Raw genomic sequence first — 21794 nt, forward strand, 5'->3', positions numbered from 1 at the left:
AGCACTAGGCAGGGGTTGGGGAGTGCAGTCAGAATATGAAGTGATGCTTATTTGATCCCGACCAATAGACCCGGTCTCTTGGGTTTCTGGGCCGGCAGTTCCGTTCCCATGTGCGCCAAGGACAACATTTATCTGGGTCGGGCAGGTCTGCACCACTATTTTAGTATTGGATAACCCCTTTAACAAAGTCGATTGCACAGTTACTCTCAGTTAAGAAATGCCTAGCTGCACCTCTGGAATTGGCTGAACAAACTATTCCCCCCAGCTCTACCATAACCATGAAAACTCTGCTCAGCCGAACTTCCCTTTATAAGGGAAAAGAGAATAAGTAAAGTTGGCCACAGAAACGGGATAGTTGTTGGCTTAGCACTAGTCCTCCCATCTCCGTCATAAACGTACATGTATTGTCGACTGCATTTTTTAAAATAAACTGGGTGATGGAAATGAGCCGCTTCCAGACTCCTCTGGCAACTGCTCATCTCCCATGGGAACACAGGATCGACCTTGTAGTCCAACACAATGATCTTTAATTTCCCTCACTATTTACCCAAGGGGAAGAGTTGGAAGACACCAATCACATTAGACATTTGTCTAAGGGCTCATGCATGCGACCGTGTTTTCTTTCAGTGTCCGTTTTTTTGCAGCCTGTATGTGGAACCATTTACTTCAATGGGTCCGTAAAAAAACGGAAATTACTCTGTGTGCATTCAGTTTCTATAAAAATAGAACATGTCCTATTCTTGTCCATTTTGCGGTCAAGGACAGGCATTGTTACAATGGATCAGCAAAATAAAAAATAAAAAAAATTGATGCAACACAGACGTCATCCATTTTTTTTTTTGTGGATCGCAAAATACATACGATTGTGCGTATGAGCACTTATAATGCCAAAATTGACGGGTTTTTACAACGTTTATATAATATGCATAGCCTCCTTAACTGCTTCCCGACCGCCTAACGCACGGATGCGTCCTGGCGGCGGTCGATTCATTCTTCCTGGACGCATCCGTGCGTCATCTCGCGAGACGCGAGATTTCGGTCAGAGTCGGCCCACGCATGCGCATTGCGGGCCGGCAAAAGTTAAAGAACAATTTCGTCACCAGCCTGCCAGCCAATGATAATCGCTGGCAGGCTGGCGATTTTCAAAAAAACGAATCACAAGCCATATAACACCTTATATTTATAAATATAAGGTGTTAAATGGCTTCTGTGCTCCTCTGCTGGTCCTTTTCGTCGGTTGGTCCCAGCAGAGGAGCACACATCACAGTGATTAGCCACCAAAACTACACTTAGATCACCCGCCATCACTCCAATTAACCCCTTGATCGCCCCTGTCAATCACCTAGTGAAAGGGAAAAAAGTGATCAGTGTAAACTGTCACTTTTTTTTCCCACTGGTATTGACTGATAGTTTTAGGATAGTTTAGGCCCCTTGGTTAGGTAGTTAGCGATCGTTTAGCGCCCAGGCCAACGCACCGCAGTCACTGATTAGCGTATCGCTAATCAGCTTTTGTACTTTTATAGTATCTGTAAGTGATCAGAACTGATCACAGTCAGATCTAATAGTATTAGTGTCACCTTAGTTCGCCCTCCACCCAAAACGCAGTGTTTGCCCGATCAGGCCTGATCGGTCGCCCACACGTGCGTTCACCCACGCCCGCCCCGCCGCAGTGACAAAAAAAAATGTTTTTTTTGATCACTGCACAATCACTTTACAAGCGCTGCGGCGATACAAGCGCTGCTAGCCTCCCATTTGTAAGACAGGTTTGCTTTTTTTCTTGGGTAGTCGCAGGGAATAACCCCCGAAATTTAGTTGACCAAATGGCAAACAAGGGGTATTCTTCTGAAGAGGCCTACAGGATTGTGACCCAGTCGGATGAGGAATGGGAACCCTCATCTGACAAATCTAGCGGGTCAGAATATGAACTTGTAGAAAGCAGTGGCAGTCTGACCCAAAGTTCGGACGAGGAGGTTGAGGTCCATGATAGCACCAGGCGTACCCGGCCCCGTGTTGCTAGACCACAGGTTGCGCAGGATCCGCTTCAAGGGCAGCAGAGTGGGGCTGGCGCTGTCGGATTACGTGGTGAGGCATACACCAGCAGCGCAGCCCATCCTGGACCTAGTACCAGCACTGCCGTACAACATGGTGAAGTGGCGAGCACCAGAAGGGCAGTTGAAGCTGGTACGGTGGCACGTGCAATAGTTACCCCGTCGCAGCCACCGCACAGACAGGCCCGTAGAGCCCCTGAGGTGCTGGCAAACCCTGATTGGCAGTCCCCAACTTCAGCCGCACCAATAGTTCCCCCTTTCACCGCCCAGTTTGGAGTACGGGTTGAGACAGCTCAGATCGGTTCAGCACTGGGATTTTTTGAGCTGTTCTTGACTGCGGAGCTCTTGGACTTAGTCGTGGCAGGTATGCCACTCAATTTATAGCCGCCAACCCAGGAAGCTTTTATGCCCAGTCTTTCCGGTGGAAACCCGTCCAAGTTTCCGAAATTAAAATTTTTCTGGGCCTTCTCCTCAACATGGGTCTAACCAAAAAGCATGAATTGCGGTCATATTGGTCCACAAACCCAATTCATCACATTCCCATGTTCTCTGCTGCTATGTCCAGGACACGATTTGAGACCATCCGGCGTTTCCTGCACTTTAGCGACAACAGCACCTCCCGTCCCAGAGGCCACCCAGCTTTTGACCGGCTCCACAAAATTCGGCCCCTCATAGACCACTTCCACAACAAATTTGCAGATTTGTATACCCCTGAGCAAAACATCTGCGTAGACGAGTCCCTTATACATTTTACCGGGCACCTTGGCTTCAAACAATACATCCCAAGCAAGCGCGCCCGGTATGGGGTCAAATTGTATAAGCTCTGTGAAAGGGCCACAGGCTATACCCACAAATTTCGGATCTATGAGGGAAAAGATCAGACCCTGGAGCCGGTCGGTTGCCCTGACTACCTGGGGAGCAGTGGGAAGACAGTCTGGGACTTGGTGTCACCCTTATTTGGCAAGGGGTACCATCTTTATGTGGACAATTTTTACACAAGTGTGCCCCTCTTCAGGCATTTGTTCCTAGAACAGATTGGCTGCTGTGGCACCGCGCGACCTAGTCGCCGGGGCTTCCCCCAACGGCTCGTTACCACCCGTCTTGCAAGGGGGGAGAGGGCTGCCTTGTGTAACGAAGAACTGCTCGCGGTGAAATGGAGAGACAAGCGTGACGTTTACATGCTCTCCTCCATTCACGCAGACACGACAATACAAATAGAACGGGCAAGCAGTGTCATTGAAAAGCCCCTCTCAGTCCACGACTATAACCTTCACATGGGAGGGGTGGACTTCAATGACCAGATGTTGGCTCCTTATTTAGTTTCCCAACGCACCAGACGCTGGTATAAGGTGTCTGTATATTTGATTCAGTTGGCTGCATATAATAGTTTTGTTCTCTACAGTAAGGCTGGGAGAACAGGATCCTTCCTCAAATTTCAGGAAGAGATCATCGAGAACCTCCTGTATCCAGGAGGTTCCGTGGCCCGATCCACCAGTGTAGTGAGCCGTCTACACGAGCGACATTTCCCCAATGTCGTTGCTGGTACCTCAACCCAACCGTCACCCCGAAAAAGATGTAGAGTCTGTAGCAGGAGTGGAATAAGGCATGACACCCGCTATTTCTGTCCTGACCGCCCTGCCCACCCTGCCCTAAGCTTAGGGGAGTGTTTCCGGAAGTACCACACACAGGTACACTTAGCATAGGGATTGCATCTCACAGGACAGGCACACAGGGCTATTAGGGCCCTTTCACTCACAGCTGCTGCAAACCTCTCCTTTCACCTGGGACAAAGTGCATAATGTACTTCGCCACATCTCTGGGCGATTTGCGCTTTGCACATTGTCCCATGGGGAAGGAGAGGTTTGTCCTATAAAGGTAAAAAAAAAAAAAAAATCAGCGGTAAGCAAAAAAGTTAACGTTCTGTTCAAAAAGTTTAATAAAGTTTATATGTTCCGTTCAAATGTTATTATAAAGTTAATAAATTTATTGCGTTGCGGCCTGGTTTTTTCTTTTTTGTTTTGTTTTTTTTACCTTCCAGGTGGACCAACCGATCGACTTGCTGCAGCACTGATGTGCATTCTGACAGAAGCATTGCGCTGCTGTCAGATTACACAAAAGTCGGTGTATGCGGCGCTGCAAGACGAGATTTCTCCTCTGCAGTAAAAGATACGTTTGCCGAGGCTTATGAGCTGAGGGGGCGGCGGTGTTGATATGCTTTGGCAAACACTTTGTATATTAAAAAAATAATAATAAAATCCCGGCAATGATTTATTCATCCACATCGATTGAAGTGAATGGAGAAATCGGGTTTGCCAGGGCATACGGGCTTAATGGGTATGGATGTTGGGCGGAGCTCCTATGTCCTGGCAGATGCCTTTCCCCTCCTTTTTTTTTTTTGGCAGAGATTTTTTCATCCACATTGATCGATGCGAATAAAGAAATCTGTGCCGTTAATTTTTTCTTTCTTTCAGTCCAGAGGCTGAACGAAAAAAAAAAATCTCATTACTCATTACCCGTATGCTCAATATAAGGAGAATAGCAGAAACTCCTAATGCTGGCCATACATGTAATGATTGCAGAGACCCTCAAATGCCAGGGCAGTACAAACACCCCACAAATGACCCCATTTTGGAAAGAAGACACCCCAAGGTATTCGCTGAGGGGCATATTGAGTCCATTAAAGATTGCAATTTTTGTCCCAAGTTAAAAAAAAAATTTCTATGAACTCGCCATGCCCCTCATTGTCTTCTTTCCAAAATGGGGTCACATGTGGGGTATTTATACTGCCCTAGCATTTTAGGGACCCTAAAGAGGGAGAAGAAGTCTGGAATCCAAATGTCTAAAAATGCCCTCCTAAAAGGAATTTGGGCCCCTTTGCGCATCTAGGCTGCAAAAAAGTGTCACACATGTGGTATCGCCGTACTCAGGAGAAGTTGGGGAATGTGTTTTGGGGTGTCATTTTACATATACCCATGCTGGGTGAGATAAATATCTTGGTCAAATGCCAACTTTGTATAAAAAAAAAAAAATGGGAAAAGTTGTCTTTTGCAGAGATATTTCTCTCACCCAGCATGGGTATATGTAAAAAGACACCCCAAAACACATTGCCCTACTTCTTCTGAGTACGGCGATACCAGATGTGTGACACTTTTTTGCAGCCTAGGTGGGCAAAGGGGCCCACATTCCAAAGAGCACCTTTTGGATTTCACAGGGCATTTTTTACACATTTTGATTTCAAGCTACTTCTCACGCATTAGGGCCCCTAAAATGCCAGGGCAGTATAACTACCCCACAAGTGACCCCATTTTGGAAAGAAGACACCCCAAGGTATTCCGTGAGGGGCATGGCGAGTTCCTAGAATTTTTCGTCACAAGTTAGCGGAAAATGATGATTTTTTTCATTTTTTTTCTTACAAAGTCTCATATTCCACTAACTTGTGACAAAAAATAAAAACTTCTATGAACTCACTATGCCCATCACGAAATACCTTGGGGTGTCTTCTTTCCAAAATGGGGTCACTTGTCGGGTAGTTATACTGCCCTGGCATTTTAGGGTGAGAAGTAGTTTGAAATCAAAATGTGTAAAAAATGCCCTGTGAAATCCGAAAGGTGCTCTTTGGAATGTGGGCCCATTTGCCCCCCTAGGCTGCAAAAAAGTGTCACACATCTGGTATCGCCGTACTCAGAAGAAGTAGGGCAATGTGTTTTGGGGTGTCTTTTTACATATACCCATGCTGGGTGAGAGAAATATCTCGGCAAACGACAACTTTTCCCATTTTCTTATACAAAGTTGGCATTTGACCGGGATATTTATCTCACCCAGCATGGGTATATGTAAAATGACACCCCAAAACACATTGCCCAACTTCTCCTGAGTACGGCGATACCACATGTGTGACACTTTTTTGCAGCCTAGGTGGGCAAAGGGGCCCACATTCCGAAGAGCACCTTTAGGATTTCACAGGGCATTTTTTACACATTTTGATTTCAAACTACTTCCCACACATTAGGGACACTAAAATGCCAGGGCAGTATAACTACCCCACAAGTGACCCCATTTTGGAAAGAAGACACCAAGGTATTTCGTGATGGGCATAGTGAGTTCATGGAAGTTTTTATTTTTTGTCACAAGTTAGTGGAATATGAGACTTTGTAAGGAAAAAAAAATATATAAAAATCATCATCATTTTCCGCTAACTTGTGACAAAAAATAAAAAATTCCAGGAACTCGCCATGCCCCTCACGGAATACCTTGGGGTGTCTTCTTTTCAAAATGGGGTCACTTGTGGGGTAGTTATACTGCCCCGGCAATTTAGGGGCCCTAATGTGTGGTAAGTAGTTTAAAATCAAAATGTGTAAAGAATGACCTGTGAAATCCTAAAGGTGCTCTTTGGAATGTGGGCCCCTTTGCCCACCTAGGCTGCAAAAAAGTGTCACACATCTGGTATCGCCGTACTAAGGAAAAGTTGGGCAATGTGTTTTGGGGTGTCATTTTACATATACCCATGCTGGGTGAGAGAAATATCTCGGCAAAAGACAACTTTTCCCATTTTTTTTTATACAAAGTTGGCATTTGACCAAGATATTTCTCTCACCCAGCATGAGTATATGTAAAATGACACCCCAAAACACATTCCCCAACTTCTCCTGAGTATGGCGATACCAGATGTGTGACACTTTTTTGCAGCCTAGATGCGCAAAGGGGCCCAAATTCCTTTTAGGAGGGCATTTTTAGACATTTGGATCCCAGACTTCCTCTCACGCTTTAGAGCCCCTAAAATGCCAGGGCAGTATAAATACCCCACATGTGACCCCATTTTGGAAAAAAGACACCCCAAGGTATTCAATGAGGGGCATGGAGAGTTCATCGAAAAAAAAAAAATTGCCACAAGTTAGCGGAAATTTATAAAAAAAAAATTTCCCTCACAAAGTCTCCCTTTCCGCTAATTTGGGACAAAAATTTCAATCTTTCATGGACTCATTATGCCCCTCAGCGAATACCTTGGGGTGTCTTCTTTCCAAAGTGGGGTCATTTGTGGGGTGTTTGTACTGCCCTGGCATTTGAGGGTCTCCGCAATCATTACATGTATGGCCAGCATTAGGAGTTTCTGCTATTCTCCTTATATTGAGCATACGGGTAATGAGATTTTTTTTTTTCGATCAGCCTCTGGGCTGAAAGAAAAAATGAACGGCACAGATTTCTTCATTCGCATCGATCAATGTGGATGAAAAAATCTCTGCCAAAAAAAAAAAAAAAAAAAGGGAAAGGCGTCTGCCAGGACATAGGAGCTCCGCCCAACATCCATACCCACTTAGCCCGTATGCCCTGGCAAACCCGATTTCTCCATTCACATCAATCGATGTGAATGAATAAATCATTGCCGGGATTTATTTTAATTTTTTTATATACAAAGTGTTTGCCAAAGTATGTGAACACCGCCGCCTCCTCAGCTCATATGCCTCGGCAAACGTATCTTTTACTGCAGAGGAGAAATCTCGTCTTGCAGCGCCGCATACACCGACTTTTGTGTAATCTGACAGCAGCGCAATGCTTCTGTCAGAATGCACATCAGTGCTGCAGCTAGTCGATCGGTTGGTCCACCTGGAAGGTTAAAAAAAAAAAAAAGAAAAAACCAGGCCGCAACGCAATAAATTTATTAACTTTATAATAACATTTGAACGGAACATATAAACTTTATTTAACTTTTTGAACTGAACGTTAACTTTTTTGCTTACCGGTGATTTTTTCTTAATTTTTTTTTACCTTTATAGGACAAACCTCTCCTTCCCCATGGGACAATGTGCAAAGCGCAAATCGCCCAAAGATGGGGCGAAGTACATTATGCACTTTATCCCAGGTGAAAGGAGAGGTTAGCAGCAGCTGTGAGTGTAAGGGCCCAAATAGCCCTGTGTGCCTGTCCTGTGAGATTCAATTCCTATGCGAAGTGTACCTGTGTGTGGTACTTCCGGAAACACTCCCCTAAGCATAGGGCAGGGTGGTCAGGGCGGTCAGGACAGAAATAGCGGGTGTCACGCATTATTCCACTCCTGCTACAGACACAACATCTTTTTCGGGGTGACAGTTGGGTTGAGGTACCAGCAACGACATTGGGGAAATGTCGCTCGTGTAGACGGCTCACTACACTGGTGGATGGGGCCACGGAACCTCCTGGATACAGGAGGTTCTCGATGATCTCTTCCTGAAATTTGAGGAAGGATCCTGTTCTCCCAGCCTTACTGTAGAGAACAAAACTATTATATGCAGCCAATTGACTCAAATATACAGACACCTTCTTATACCAGCGTCTGGTGCGTCGGGAAACTAAATAGGGAGCCAACATCTGGTCATTGAAGTCCACCCCTCCCATGTGAAGGTTATAGTCGTGGACTGAGAGGGGCTTTTCAATGACACTGGTTGCCCGTTCAATTTGTATTGTCATGGCTGCGTGAATGGAGGAGAGCATGTAAACGTCACGCTTGTCTCTCCATTTCACCGCGAGCAGTTCTTCGTTACACAAGGCAGCCCTCTCCCCCCTTGCAAGACGGGTGGTAACGAGCCGTTGGGGGAAGCCCCGGCGACTAGGTCGCGCGGTGCCACAGCAGCCAATCTGTTCTAGGAACAAATGCCTGAAGAGGGGCACACTTGTGGTAGTACGCCAAAGAGAGAAAAATAGGGCTCGCACTCAATAATATTATAAATATATAAATTTTATTAGCGTCTCCATATGAGACAAATCACAATAAAAGCACATAGAAAACAGTAGATGGTGGAAAATGAGCACACAAAATGACACGGAGCACAACTAACACCTGGAATGGCAAATAGATACAGACAATGAGTATATAAATATAGCACTAATGTGCATGTGGGCCAAACAGGATATCAAAAATACATGTAGTCAGGCAAAACTATAGAAGCTAAGTAAAGGTATCATATATAGTAACCAAAATATACATATAAAGTGCAGAGTGCAAATATATCAAAGTACATGGATAGCAGAAGCTAAATAGTTCACTGTAAAGCCATAGACAAAGTACCTGTGTAGTGCTCCAGCAACCCCAACGTACGTTTCACGCAAGGCTTCTTCACACCTCCCCCTGAAGAAGCCTTGCATGAAACATACGTTGGGGTTGCTGGAGCACTACACAGGTACTTTGTCTATGGCTTTACAGTGAACTATTTAGCTTCTGCTATCCATGTACTTTGATATATTTGCACTCTGCACTTTATATGTATATTTTGGTTACTATATATGATACCTTTACTTAGCTTCTATAGTTTTGCCTGACTACATGTATTTTTGACATCCTGTTTGGCCCACATGCACATTAGTGCTATATTTATATTAGGGTTGTTGCGGGTATCGAAATTTCGATACCCAATCGATACTTTTGTCCCGGTATCGATACGATACCGGGATTTCCGTTTTTTCGATACTGGGCTGCGCTTCTGCGCAGTCTAGTATCTCTGAACATGAGCGCGCTGCTATCGGCGCGCTCATGTTCTCTCTCAGCAGCACGGGGAGAAGGAAGCTGTCCTCCCTCCCCCTGTGCTGCTGCCGCTGCCACCAATGAGAAGAGAGGGGCGGAGGAGGGGCGGCAATGAGAAGAGAGGGGCGGAGGAGGGGCGGCAATGAGAAGAGAGGGGGTGGAGGAGGGGCGGCAATGAGAAGAGAGGGGCGGAGGAGGGGCGGGCGCACTGCGCCACCAATGATAGGATTACTATCGGAGCGATGGGAGGAGACATCAGCTTCACTAGTGGGCGTTCCTTTTCCCTGCGCTGCGATTGGACAGCGCTACAGCCAGGGAGAAGGAACGCCCACTAGTGAAGCTGATGTCTCCTCCCATCGCTCCGATAGTAATCAGCAGCATGTGGAGCAGGAGAGGAGACAGTAATGGGGCACTGCGGGCGAACGGAGCGGCGCCCAGGACTAAATGGTGAGTGCTGAGACATCGCTGGGCGCCGCTCTGTGTGGCCTAATAGTGAAAGTCTGGACTCACATACAGGAGGCGGGTGCCGGCAGCAGAATCGCATTGCCGGCACCCTGCCCCTGACAGGGAGCTGCGATCAGCGGCAGTTAACTGCCGCTGATCTGCTAGTACCCGCCTCCTGTATAAAGGGGTAAAATCATTGGTGGTGCAGTGTGCCCCCCCCCCTCAATCCCCCCATCCCATTAAAATCATTGGTGGCACAGTGCGCCGGCCCCTCTCAACCCTCCAGTATTAAAATCATTGGTGGCAGTGGCCTCTCCACTCCCCCTCATTGGTGGTGCAGTGGCAGCTTCTGATCGGAGCCCCAGCTGTGTAAGCCTGGGGCTCCGATCGGTTACCATGGCAGCCAGGACGCTACAGAAGCCCTGGTTGCCATGGTAACATCCCTGATGCTGTGTGCACAAAGCACAGAGCAGCAGGGACAGTGTGGAGTCCTATTCACCCTGATAGAGATCTATCAGGGTGAATAGGAAAAGGGATGAAAGATCCCAGGTTCTAGCCCCTAAGGGGGGAAATAGTTATTAAATAAAAAGTGAAAAAAAAAAAAACACTAAAATATGAAGTATAAATCACCCCCTTTTCCCAATTTCACATATAAAATATATAAATAAACATATTACATCGCCACGTCAGAAAAGTCCAAACTATTAAAATATAAAAAAAAAATCTAGGTGGTGAATGCCGGAACAGAAAAAATAAAATAAAAACTGCGCGATTCGCCATTTTTAAAAATGAGGAATGCACGTGGCTTTTTTTGTTTATTTTTTTCGCGTGGTATCGAATATCGCAATACTTTTTCATGGTATCGAAACCGAATCAAAAATTTGGTATCGCAACAACTCTAATTTATATACTCATTGTCTGTATCTATTTGCCATTCCAGGTGTTAGTTGTGCTCCGTGTCATTTTGTGTGCTCATTTTCCACCATCTACTGTTTTCTATGTGCTTTTATTGTGATTTGTCTCATATGGAGACGCTAATAAAATTTATATATTTATAATATTATTGAGTGCGAGCCCTATTTTTCTCTCTTTGGCGTACTACCATACGTGCTGGCTCTGCACGGGTACTCACTTCTGTGAGTCATTCATTATTGGTGCTTAGGGGCACACTTGTGTAAAAATTGTCCACATAAAGATGGTACCCCTTGCCAAATAAGGGTGACACCAAGTCCCAGACTGTCTTCCCACTGCTCCCCAGGTAGTCAGGGAAACCGACCGGCTCCAGGGTCTGATCTTTTCCCTCATAGATCCGAAATTTGTGGGTATAGCCTGTGGCACTTTCACAGAGCTTATACAATTTGACCCCATACCGAGCGCGCTTGCTTGGGATGTATTGTTTGAAGCCAAGGCGCCCCGGTAAAATGTATAAGGGACTCGTCTACGCAGATGTTTTGCTCAGAGGGTATACAAATCGGCAAATTTGTTGTTGAAGTGGTCTATGAGGGGCCGAATTTTGTGGAGCCGGTCAAAAGCTGGGTGGCCTCTGGGACGGGAGGTGCTGTTGTCGCTAAAGTGCAGGAAACGCAGGATGGTCTCAATTCGTGTCCTGGACATAGCAGCAGAGAACATGGGCATGTGATGAATTGGGTTCGTGGACCAATATGACCGCAATTCATGCTTTTTGGTTAGACCCATGTTGAGGAGAAGGCCCAGAAAATTCTTAATTTCGGAAACTTGGACTGGTTTCCACCGGAAAGGCTGGGCATAAAAGCTTCCCGGGTTGGCGGCTATAAATTGAGTGGCATACCGATTTGTTTCTGCCACGACTATGTCCAAGAGCTCCGCAGTCAAGAACAGCTCAAAAAATCCCAGTGCCGAACCGATCTGAGCTGTCTCAACCCGAACTCCAGACTGTGCGGTGAAAGGGGGAACTACAGGTGCGGCTGAAGTTGGGGACTGCCAATCAGGGTTTGCCAGCACCTCAGGGACTCTACGGCCCTGTCTGTGCGGTGGCTGCGACGGGGTAACTACTGCACGTGCCACCGTACCAGCTTCAACTGCCTTTCTGGTGCTCGCCACTTCACCATGTTGTACGGCAGTTGTACTAGATCCTGCGCAACCTGTGATCTAGCGACACGGGGCCGGGTACGCCTGGTGCTATCAGGGACCTCAACCTCCTCGTCCGAACTTTGGGTCAGACTGCCACTGCTTTCTACAGGTTCATATTCTGACCCGCTAGATTCGTCAGATGAGGGTTCCCATTCCTCATCCGACTGGGTCAGAATCCTGTAGGCCTCTTCAGAAGAATACCCCCTGTTTGACATTTGGACTACTAAATTTAGGGGTATTCCCTGAGACTACCCAAGAAAAAAAGCAAGCCTGTCTTACAAATGGGAGGCTAGCGAAGTACCGGAGGCCGCTGCGATTGATAAAAAATATCAAAACAGATTTTTTTATCGCCACAGCGCTTGTAAAGTGATTGTGTAGTGATCAAAAATAAATAAATTTTTTGTCACTGCGGAGGGGCGGGCGTGGGTGAACGCACGTGTGGGCGACCGATCAGGCCTGATCGGGCAAACACTGCGTTTTGGGTGGCGGGCGAGCTATGGTGACACTAATACAATTATAGATCTCACTGTGATCAGTTTTGATCACTTACAGATACTATAAAAGTACAAAAGCTGATTAGCGATACGCTAATCAGCGAAACAGTGACTGCGGTGCGGTGGGCTGGGCGCTAACCGATGCTAACTACCTAACCAAGGGGCCTAAACTATCCTAAAACCTAACAGTCAATACCAGTGGAAAAAAAAAGTGACAGTTTACACTGATCACCTTTTTCCCTTTCACTAGGTGATTAACAGGGGCGATCAAGGGGTTAATTGGGGGTGATGGGGGGTGATCTGTGGCTAAGTGTGGTGTTGGTGGGTACTCACTGTGATGTCTGCTCCTCTGCTGGAACCAACCGACCAAAAGGACCAGCAGAGGAGCAGAGAAGCCATTTAACACCTTATATTTATAAATATAAGGTGTTAGATGGCTTGTGATTTGATTTTTTTAAAATCAGCAACCTGCCAGCGACTATCATTGGCTGGCAGGTTGCTGACGAAATACTCCTCTAACTTTTGCCGGCCCGCGATGCGCATGCGCGGGCCGGCTCTGACAAAAATCTCGCGTCTCGCGAGATGACGCACGGGTGCGTCCAGGAGGAATGAATCGACCGCCTCCAGGACGCATCCGCGCGTTAGGCGGTCTGGAGGCGGTTAAAGGGAAACTGTCATGTTGAACACGGTATCTGAAGTGCAGGCAGCAGGTTATAGAGCGGGAGAAGCTGGGCAGACTGATCTATAGTTCTGTGGGAAATGATTCCGTAAAACCTGCACTTCATTCATTTAAATCCTGTGGGCTTTGAAGTCATTTTTAAACTATAGATTTCCTGTTTAGTTAACTAGGCAGATCTCTTACTTACCCCAATGACAAAAATCTGAGGAAATTACAAAGAGGTTAGTTGGATCTGCTAAGTATTTGCTAAAAAGTTTCCCAAATTCTTGTTCCTTTGATTCGCTAAGTGCTCCAACCAACACAGGAACAATGGTAAACTCATCTTTATGGCTAAAAGAGAAATACAGAAGGGTTAGCAAAGGCAAAGATGTTATACAAGACATGACTGTGGTTAAAGAGATACTGGTTATGCTTATTTTTTGTATGTAAAATTGGAAAGGGGGTGAATTGAATTTTAATATTAGTTTTTTTGTAGATTTGAGGATTTGTACAATACACTGCAATAGAATAGCACTGAGGTCTATGGGATTCTGACAGGCTGTACCAGCTCACTATGACAGGCCTAGGAGACTTTACGAAGATCGAAGCCCTGCAATTTCACTCTCTTCTTCTGTCTAACCCCACAGATGCCATGCTCACTACTGACTGTGGCATCTGAGGGGTTAAACAACTAGGATCAGCGTCATCACTGATCCCAGCCATTGCAAACACGTATTGAGCGGGATCAGCTGATGACTCTGCTCCATGCACTTCAGGAGAGCAAAGGGGTTAAAGTTTACTCAATAGGTCTCATATTCTGTACTGATTAACTTTACAAATGTATCTTTACAGGGGTCATAGCTCTGTTTATGATACAAATCATCATCTGAACACCCCTTATGGTAAGGCTATAAGGCGCAGGTTCCTCTGGAGACTCTGCAGCGGTGTTCACCCTATGCACTGCAGAGGATCGGCGGTGGAGGCCCACAGCGTAAATTTACATGCAGAGGATTTATTATTGGCAATACAAGTTATCATGCAGTGTGCGGATGAGATTTGCTTTAAGAGGTTGGCCACATTCTACCCATTTTTATAAGCATGAAAATGCTATCACCAGGGTGGCACCGACGTTCTCATTACTGAACTGATGCTCCCTGGCGAAGATCAGTCCTACTCACCTCACAGTGCAGTGCTCTGGTCCCAACATTCGTGGCTGATGGATGGGCATGTGAGCAGACCCATCAATCAGCGCTCTTCACTAAATAAGCCTGTGCACAGCACTGCGCATTTGTTAGTTCTGAATGCTGTGCACAATGGAGGTCGCTGACTGATAGATCTGGTAACATGCCCCTCCGTCTATGCCCCTGGTATTAGCAAGTGGAAAAAAAGGCTGTTTCCTGCACATTTAGAAGTAGAGAGCGTCCTTTAACTTGGCCTGTTGCGAGAGGATTTTGAGTTTTGTGACAAACATTACAAAAATACCCTAATCCCTATAAAGATACAAGATTAATCAGAACAGAATTATGAACTAAATAAGAATAGCTACATTTTAAGCAAAAAAAGTGGTTCGCAGACTGAAATACTGTACATTTTTGAAACAATCATTGGTGATTATTAGAAAAGTGACAAAATGTATTTTCAATAGCGTGTTTGCGACTGAACACTTTCTTAGGTGCCTTTAATTTAGGCCTTTGAGCTAAGAGTGGGCAAGGAATAGGAATAGACGATCGATCACTGCACATGACTGGGCCTGAATGACTGTTCCTACCTTTACAAGGGGCAATTAGAAGGAACGGGTATTTGTTCCAGCGCTCATCCCTGATTCGATCCTTAGCCAGGTGGTATAATAAAAGTGAGTACAATAGTAAAACCTCATTTAGGCCTCATGCACACGACAGTATTTTTTCACGGTCCGCAAAACGGGGTTCCGTTGTTCCGTGATCCGTTTTTGTTTCCGTGTGTCTTCCTTGATTTTGAAGGAAAGTAAAAAAAAGTCGGTTTGGTGTCCGCCTGGCTGTGCGGAGCCAAACGGATCCGTCCTGACTTACAATGCAAGTCCATGGGGACGGATCCGTTTGACGTTGACACAATATGGTGCAATTGCAAACGGATCCGTCCCCCATTGACTTTCAATGTAAAGTCAGGAGTCCCTATTAATATACCATCGGATCAGAGTTTTCTCCAAACCGATGGTATATTTTAACTTGAAGTGTCCCCATTACCATGGGAACGCCTCTATGTTAGAATATACCATCGGATTTGAGTTAGATCGTGAAAACTCAGATCCGACAGTATATTCTAACACAGAGGCGTTCCCATAGTGATGGGGACACCTCAAGTTAGAATATACTAAGAACTGTGTACATGACTGCCCCCTGCTGCCTGGCAGCACCCGATCTCTTACAGGGGGCTGTGATCCGCACAATTAACCCCTCAGGTGCCGCACTTGAGGGGTTAATTGTGCGTATCATAGCCCCCTGTAAGAGATCAGGTTAAATTCATTAGTGGCCAGTGCAGCCCCCCCTCCCTCCCCTGTATTCAATTCATTGGTGGCCAGTGCGGCCCCCCCCCCTCCCTCCCTCCCTTGTATTCAATTCATTGGTGACCAGTGCGGCCTCCCCTCCCTCCCTCCCCTGTATTCAATTCATTGGTGACCAGTGCGGCCTCCCCTCCCTCCCTCCCCTGTATTTAATTCATTGGTGGCCAGTGCGGCCCCCCCCTCCCTCCCCTGTATTAAATTCATTGGTGGCCAGTGCGGCCTCCACTCTCCCCCCCCCCCCTAATTAAAATCACCCCCCCCCCCATCATTGGTGGCAGCGGAGAGTTCCGATCGGAGTCCCAGTTTAATCGCTGGCGCTCCGATCGGTTACCATGGCAACCAGGACGCTACTGCAGTCCTGGCTGCCATAGTTACTTTGCAATTTTAGAAGCATTATACTTACCTGCGCTGTCTGTGACCGGCCGGGCGCTCCTCCTACTGGTAAGTGAAAGGTCTGTGCTATAAGCAATGCCCCACACAGACCTTTCACTTACCAGTAGGAGGAGCGCCCGGCCGGTCACAGACAGCGCAGGTAAGTATAATGCTTCTAAAATTGCCAAGTAACCATGGCAGCCAGGTCTGCAGTAGCGTCCTGGTTGCCATGGTTACCGGAGCCCCAGCGATTAAACTGGGACTCCGATCGGAACTCTCCGCTGCCACCAATGATGGGGGGGGATTTTAATTAGGGGGTTGGGGGGGGGGAGAGGGGAGGCCGCACTGGCCACCAATGAATTTAATACAGGGGAGGGAGGGGGGCCGCACTGGCCACCAATGAATTTAATACAGGGGAGGGAGGGGGGGGGGGCCGCACTGGCCACCAGTGAATTTAAAACTGGGGAGGGAGGTGGGTCTGCCCCCTGCTGCCTAGCAGCACCTGATCTCTTACAGGGGGCTATGATACACACAATTAACCGGGGGCAGTCATGTACACAGTTCTTAGTATATTCTAACTTGAAGCGTCCCCATCACTATGGGAACACCTCTGTGTTAGAATATACTGTCGGATCTGAGTTTTCACGATGTGAAAACTCGGCTCTGAAAAAGCTGTATGCAGACGGGTCTGCGGATCCGTCTGTGCGAAAGTAGCCTACGGACACTGATCACGGACGGCAATCTTGTGTGCCTCCGTGTTTTTTCACGGACCCATTGACTTGAATGGGTCCGCGAACCGTTGTCAGTCAAATAAAATAGGACAGGTCATATTTTTTTGACGGACAGGAAACACGGATCACGGACGCGGATGACAAACGGTGCATCTTCCGAGTTTTCAACGGAGCCATTGAAAGTCAATGGGTCCGCTGAAAATCACGGAAAACGGAACAACGGACACGGATGCACACAACGGTCGTGTGCATGAGGCCTTAAGGTGTATTTTTACACATAGATTTTTATTGGCGATTTTTTCTTAATGCAGCATGTTGAAGCAATGGCTTTTCAGGGATTTTTCAGGGTTTTTTCCACGTCTTTCTCTATAGAGGAAAATGTGCCAACACATAAATGTCATTAAGAATACACAAAAACACAAATGTTTTTGTTTTTTTTTGCAGTAAAGAATGGCAGAACAAATTTGTGTGCGAAGGAAGCCTTAATAAATGGGTTTCTGATCCAAGCAAATAAAATGTGTCAATCGTAAATTACATGTAATGGAGCTGTCTTTCATTTCCTTGTGGTTTTAGGAAACTCTTTGTGCAGGCAGACAGAATTTAATAAAAGGGGTTACCCTCCTTCATGTGATTCAGTGATAATGTTGAAAACATTCCTACTGGGCCAGTTCTGCGCTCCCTGGTGTAATTAGGTTGCGGACGCTTCCTGGTTCTCGTGCCGCACATTCGGCACATGATCGAAGCCCAGTTAAAACCTGCGATGTTAGTGAGTTGCACTTGTACAGGAGCAACCCACGTACATCGCAGGTTGTAATTGGCTAGGATCACGTACTGAATGTAAGGCATATAATACAGGATGTGCCCACAACCATATTAAACCGTCCAGCGCAGCGCTGGCTCGGTAGGGATGTTTTCAACATCTCTGAATCACATGAAGGAAAGAGGGGGGGGGGGGGGGGGGGGGGGGGGAACTATAAAAAAATAAAATTGCGGATAAACCCTTTAAGGCTGATCTGGCACCATACTAAACTTCAACTATCCTAGCGACATACAATTATTTTGCAAGACAGGAACAACATTTTAACTATATGGCTTTGAGAAGGTAAGCAGGTGATTTAAAGCTCGTAATTCGAAAAGAGAGGAGCTGTGACCTCTATAACAATATATTATAAAATTAGAAGTTAATATTGCACCTATTGAGTGTAAAAGAAAAGGGGGTCCAACTCCCAGCATACCTGCTGATTGACTAAAGAAGTCACGGAGCACCACATCCTCATTGTTACTCAGGCAGAACAGTGCCAGACACTTTGTAGTGATTCTGCCTGGTTCTACAGCTCAATAACGCAGCTCCTTTATTCAGCTGATGGGTAGGGGTGCTGAGAGTCTGATTCCTAAGGATGGGCATCAATGTCAAAGATTTGGAGAAGCCCTTTAAGCAAAATATTTCTCCTAGTCCATAATACTAAGCATTTCTAAAAACATTTTCTGGGCTTGAAGCTTTCCAATCATCCACAGCAAACAACAATCTTAAAAAGCACAAAAAAAACTCAATACACAGGTTTTAATTGCAACATTTAACCTCTTAAGGACATAGGGCGTACAGGTACGCCCTTGTGCCCTGGTACTTAAGGACATGTACGCCCTGTGTATTTTCGATCACTGCCGTGCGTCTGGCAGTGATCGGAACCCGGTGCCTGCTCAAATCATTGAGCAGGCACCTAGGCTAAATGCGCGGGGGGGTCCCGTGACCCCCCCATGTCGGCGATCGCGGCAAACCGCAGGTCAATTCAGACCTGCGGTTTGCTGCGATTTCTGCAATTTCTGGTCCCCGCGGTCCCTGACCGCGGGGATCAGAAACTTTATATGCCTAAAAAAAGTTTTATTCACCCCCCCCCTGCACCCCCGAATGATTTTTATGGTGGCGGGAGGTGCAGGGGGAGGGTTGCGGGCGGTGTGGGCGGTGCGGGAGGCGGGCGGTGCGGCAGGCGGGATCGCGATCCCCCGCCCGCCTCCCCTTGTATAATCGTTGGTGTCTAGTGGGGATACCAGGGTGCCAGCACATTGCTGGCACCCTGGTATAAACGGCTGACATCTGCGATGCGATGTCAGCCGTTTAACCCTTTCCATACAGCGGTCCGTACGGACCGCTGTATGGAAAAGGTTAACAGCGCAGGGAGCTCCCTCCCTCTCCCATCGGGGGGCTGCTGTGCCTTTGCAGCCCCCCGATGGAGAGGGAGAGAGCCCCCCGAGAGATCCCCTCCTTACCCTTCCCCGTCTGCGAAGTTCTGAGCAGTACTGAGCAGACGGGGAAGGTTCCCATGGCAACAGGACGCCTCTCAGGCGTCCTGCTGTCCATGGTGCTGAACAGATCTGTGCTGAAAGGCATAGATCTGTTCAGTGTAAGTAAAATACAGTACAGAACAATATATATTGTACTGTACTGTATTATACAGACATCAGACCCACTGGATCTTCAAGAACCAAGTGGGTCTGGGTCAAAAAAAAGTGAATAAAAGTGAAAAAAAAGTAAAAATCAAAAAACACATTTATCACTGATAAAAAATGAAAAAAATAAAATTCCCTACACATGTTTGGTATCGCCGCGTCCGTAACGACCTGATCTATAAAACGGTCATGTTACTTTACCCGAACGGTGAACACCATAAAAATAAAAAATAAAAAACTATGATGAAATTGAAATTTTGCCCACCTTACTTCCCAAAAAAGGTAATAAAAGTGATCAAAAAAGTCGCATGTACGCCAAAATTGTAACAATCAAACCGTCATCTCATCCCGCAAAAATCATACCCTACCCAAGATAATCGCCCAAAAACTGAAAAAACTATGGCTCTTAGACTATGGAAACACTAAAACATGATTTTTTTTGTTTCAAAAATGAAATCATTGTGTAAAACTTACATAAATAAAAAAAAAGTATACATATTAGGTATCGCCGCGTCCGTATCGCCCGGCTCTATAAAAATATCACATGATCTAACCCCTCAGATGACCACCGTAAAAAAATAAAAATAAAAACGGTGTAAAAAAAGCCATTTTTTGTCATCTTACGTCACAAAAAGTGTAATAGCAAGCAATCAAAAAGTCATATGCACCCCAAAATAGATGCCAATCAAACCGTCATCTCATCCCGCAAAAAATGAGACCCTACTTAAGATAATCGCCCAAAAACTGAAAAAACTATGGCTCTTAGACTATGGAGACACTAAAACATTTTTTGGGTTTTAAAAATGAAATCATTGTGTAAAACTTACATAAATAAAAAAAATTGTATACATATTAGGTATCTCCGCGTCCGTGACAACCTGCTCTATAAAATTACCACATGATCTAACCTGTCAGATGAATGTTGTAAATAACAAAAAAAAAAAACGGTGCCAAAAAAGCTATTTCTTGTTACCTTGCCGCACAAAAAGTGTAATATAGAGCAACCAAAAATCATATGTACCCTAAACTAGTACCAACAAAACTGCCACCCTATCCCGTAGTTTCTAAAATGGGGTCACTTTTTTGGAGTTTCTACTCTAGGGGTGCATCAGGGGGGCTTCAAATGGGACATGGTGTCAAAAAAACCAGTCCAGCAAAATATGCCTTCCAAAAACCATATGGTGTTCCTTTCCTTCTGCGCCCTGCCGTGTGCCCGTACAGCTGTTTACGACCACATATGGGGTGTTTCTGTAAACTACAGAATTAGGGCCATAAATAATGAGTTTTGTTTGGCTGTTAACCCTTGCTTTGTAACTGGAAAAAAAATATTAAAATGGAAAATCTGCCAAAAAAGTGAAATTTTGAAATTGTATCTCTATTTTCCATTAAATCTTGTGCAACACCTAAAGGGTTAACAAAGTTTGTAAAATCAGTTTTGAATACCTTGAGGGGTGTAGTTTCTTAGATGGGGTCACTTTTATGGAGTTTATAATCTAGGGGTGCATCAGGGGGGCTTCAAATGGGACATGGTGCCAAAAAAACAGTCCAGCAAAATCAGCCCTCCAAAAACCAAACGGCGCACCTTTCACTCTACGCCCCGCTGTGTGCCCGTACAGTAGTTTACGGCCACATATGGGGTGTTTCTGTAAACAGCAGAGTCAGGGCAATAAAGATACAGTCTTGTTTGGCTGTTAACCCTTGCTTTGTTAGTGGAAAAAATGGGTTAAAATGGAAAATTAGGCAAAAAAATGAAATTCTCAAATTTCATCGCCATTTGCCAATAACTCTTGTGCAACACCTAAAGGGTTAACGACGTATGTAAAATCAGTTTTGAATACCTTGAGGGGTGTAGTTTCTTAGATGGGGTCACTTTTAGGGAGTTTCTCCTCTAGGGGTGCATCAGGGGGCTTCAAATGGGACATGGTGTAAATAAACCAGTCCAGCAAAATCTGCCTTCCAAAAACCAAACGGCGCACCTTTCACTCTACGCCCCGCTGTGTGGCCGTACAGTAGTTTACGGCCACATATTGGGTGTTTCTGTAAATGGCAGAGTCAGGGCAATAAAGATACAGTCTTGTTTGGCTGTTAACCCTTGGTTTGTTAGTGGAAAAAATGGGTTAAAATGAAAAATTAGACAAAAAAATGAAATTCTCAAATTTCCTCCCTATTTGCCAATAACTCTTGTGCAACACCTAAAGGGTTAACAACGTATGCAAAATCAGTTTTGAATACCTTGAGGGGTGTAGTTTCTTAGATGGGGTCATTTTTGGGTGGTTTCTATAATGTAAGCCTCGCAAAGTGACTTGAGACCTGAACTGGTCCCTAGAAATTGAGTTTTTGTAAATTTCGGAAAAATTTCAAGATTTGCTTCTAAACTTCTAAGCCTTATAACATCCCCAAAAAATAAAATATCATTCCCAAAACAATTCAAACATGAAGTAGACATATGGGGAATGTAAAGTCA

At 45.7% G+C, this 21794-nt stretch overlaps 1 protein-coding gene across 2 annotated transcripts in view; it reads right to left on the bottom strand.

Moving 5' to 3' along the window:
* MEMO1 (mediator of cell motility 1) overlaps positions 1-21794 on the bottom strand; it is an 87693-nt gene that overhangs the window by 19386 nt on the left and 46513 nt on the right. For both annotated transcript variants that reach the window (XM_040429329.1, XM_040429330.1), the window contains exon 6: positions 13452-13594. In XM_040429329.1, the coding sequence (XP_040285263.1) occupies positions 13452-13594 (143 nt within the window). The remainder of the gene's footprint in view (positions 1-13451; positions 13595-21794) is intronic.

This window comes from Bufo bufo, chromosome 4 (assembly GCF_905171765.1).
Source record: "Bufo bufo chromosome 4, aBufBuf1.1, whole genome shotgun sequence".
Classification (NCBI taxonomy): domain Eukaryota; kingdom Metazoa; phylum Chordata; class Amphibia; order Anura; family Bufonidae; genus Bufo; species Bufo bufo.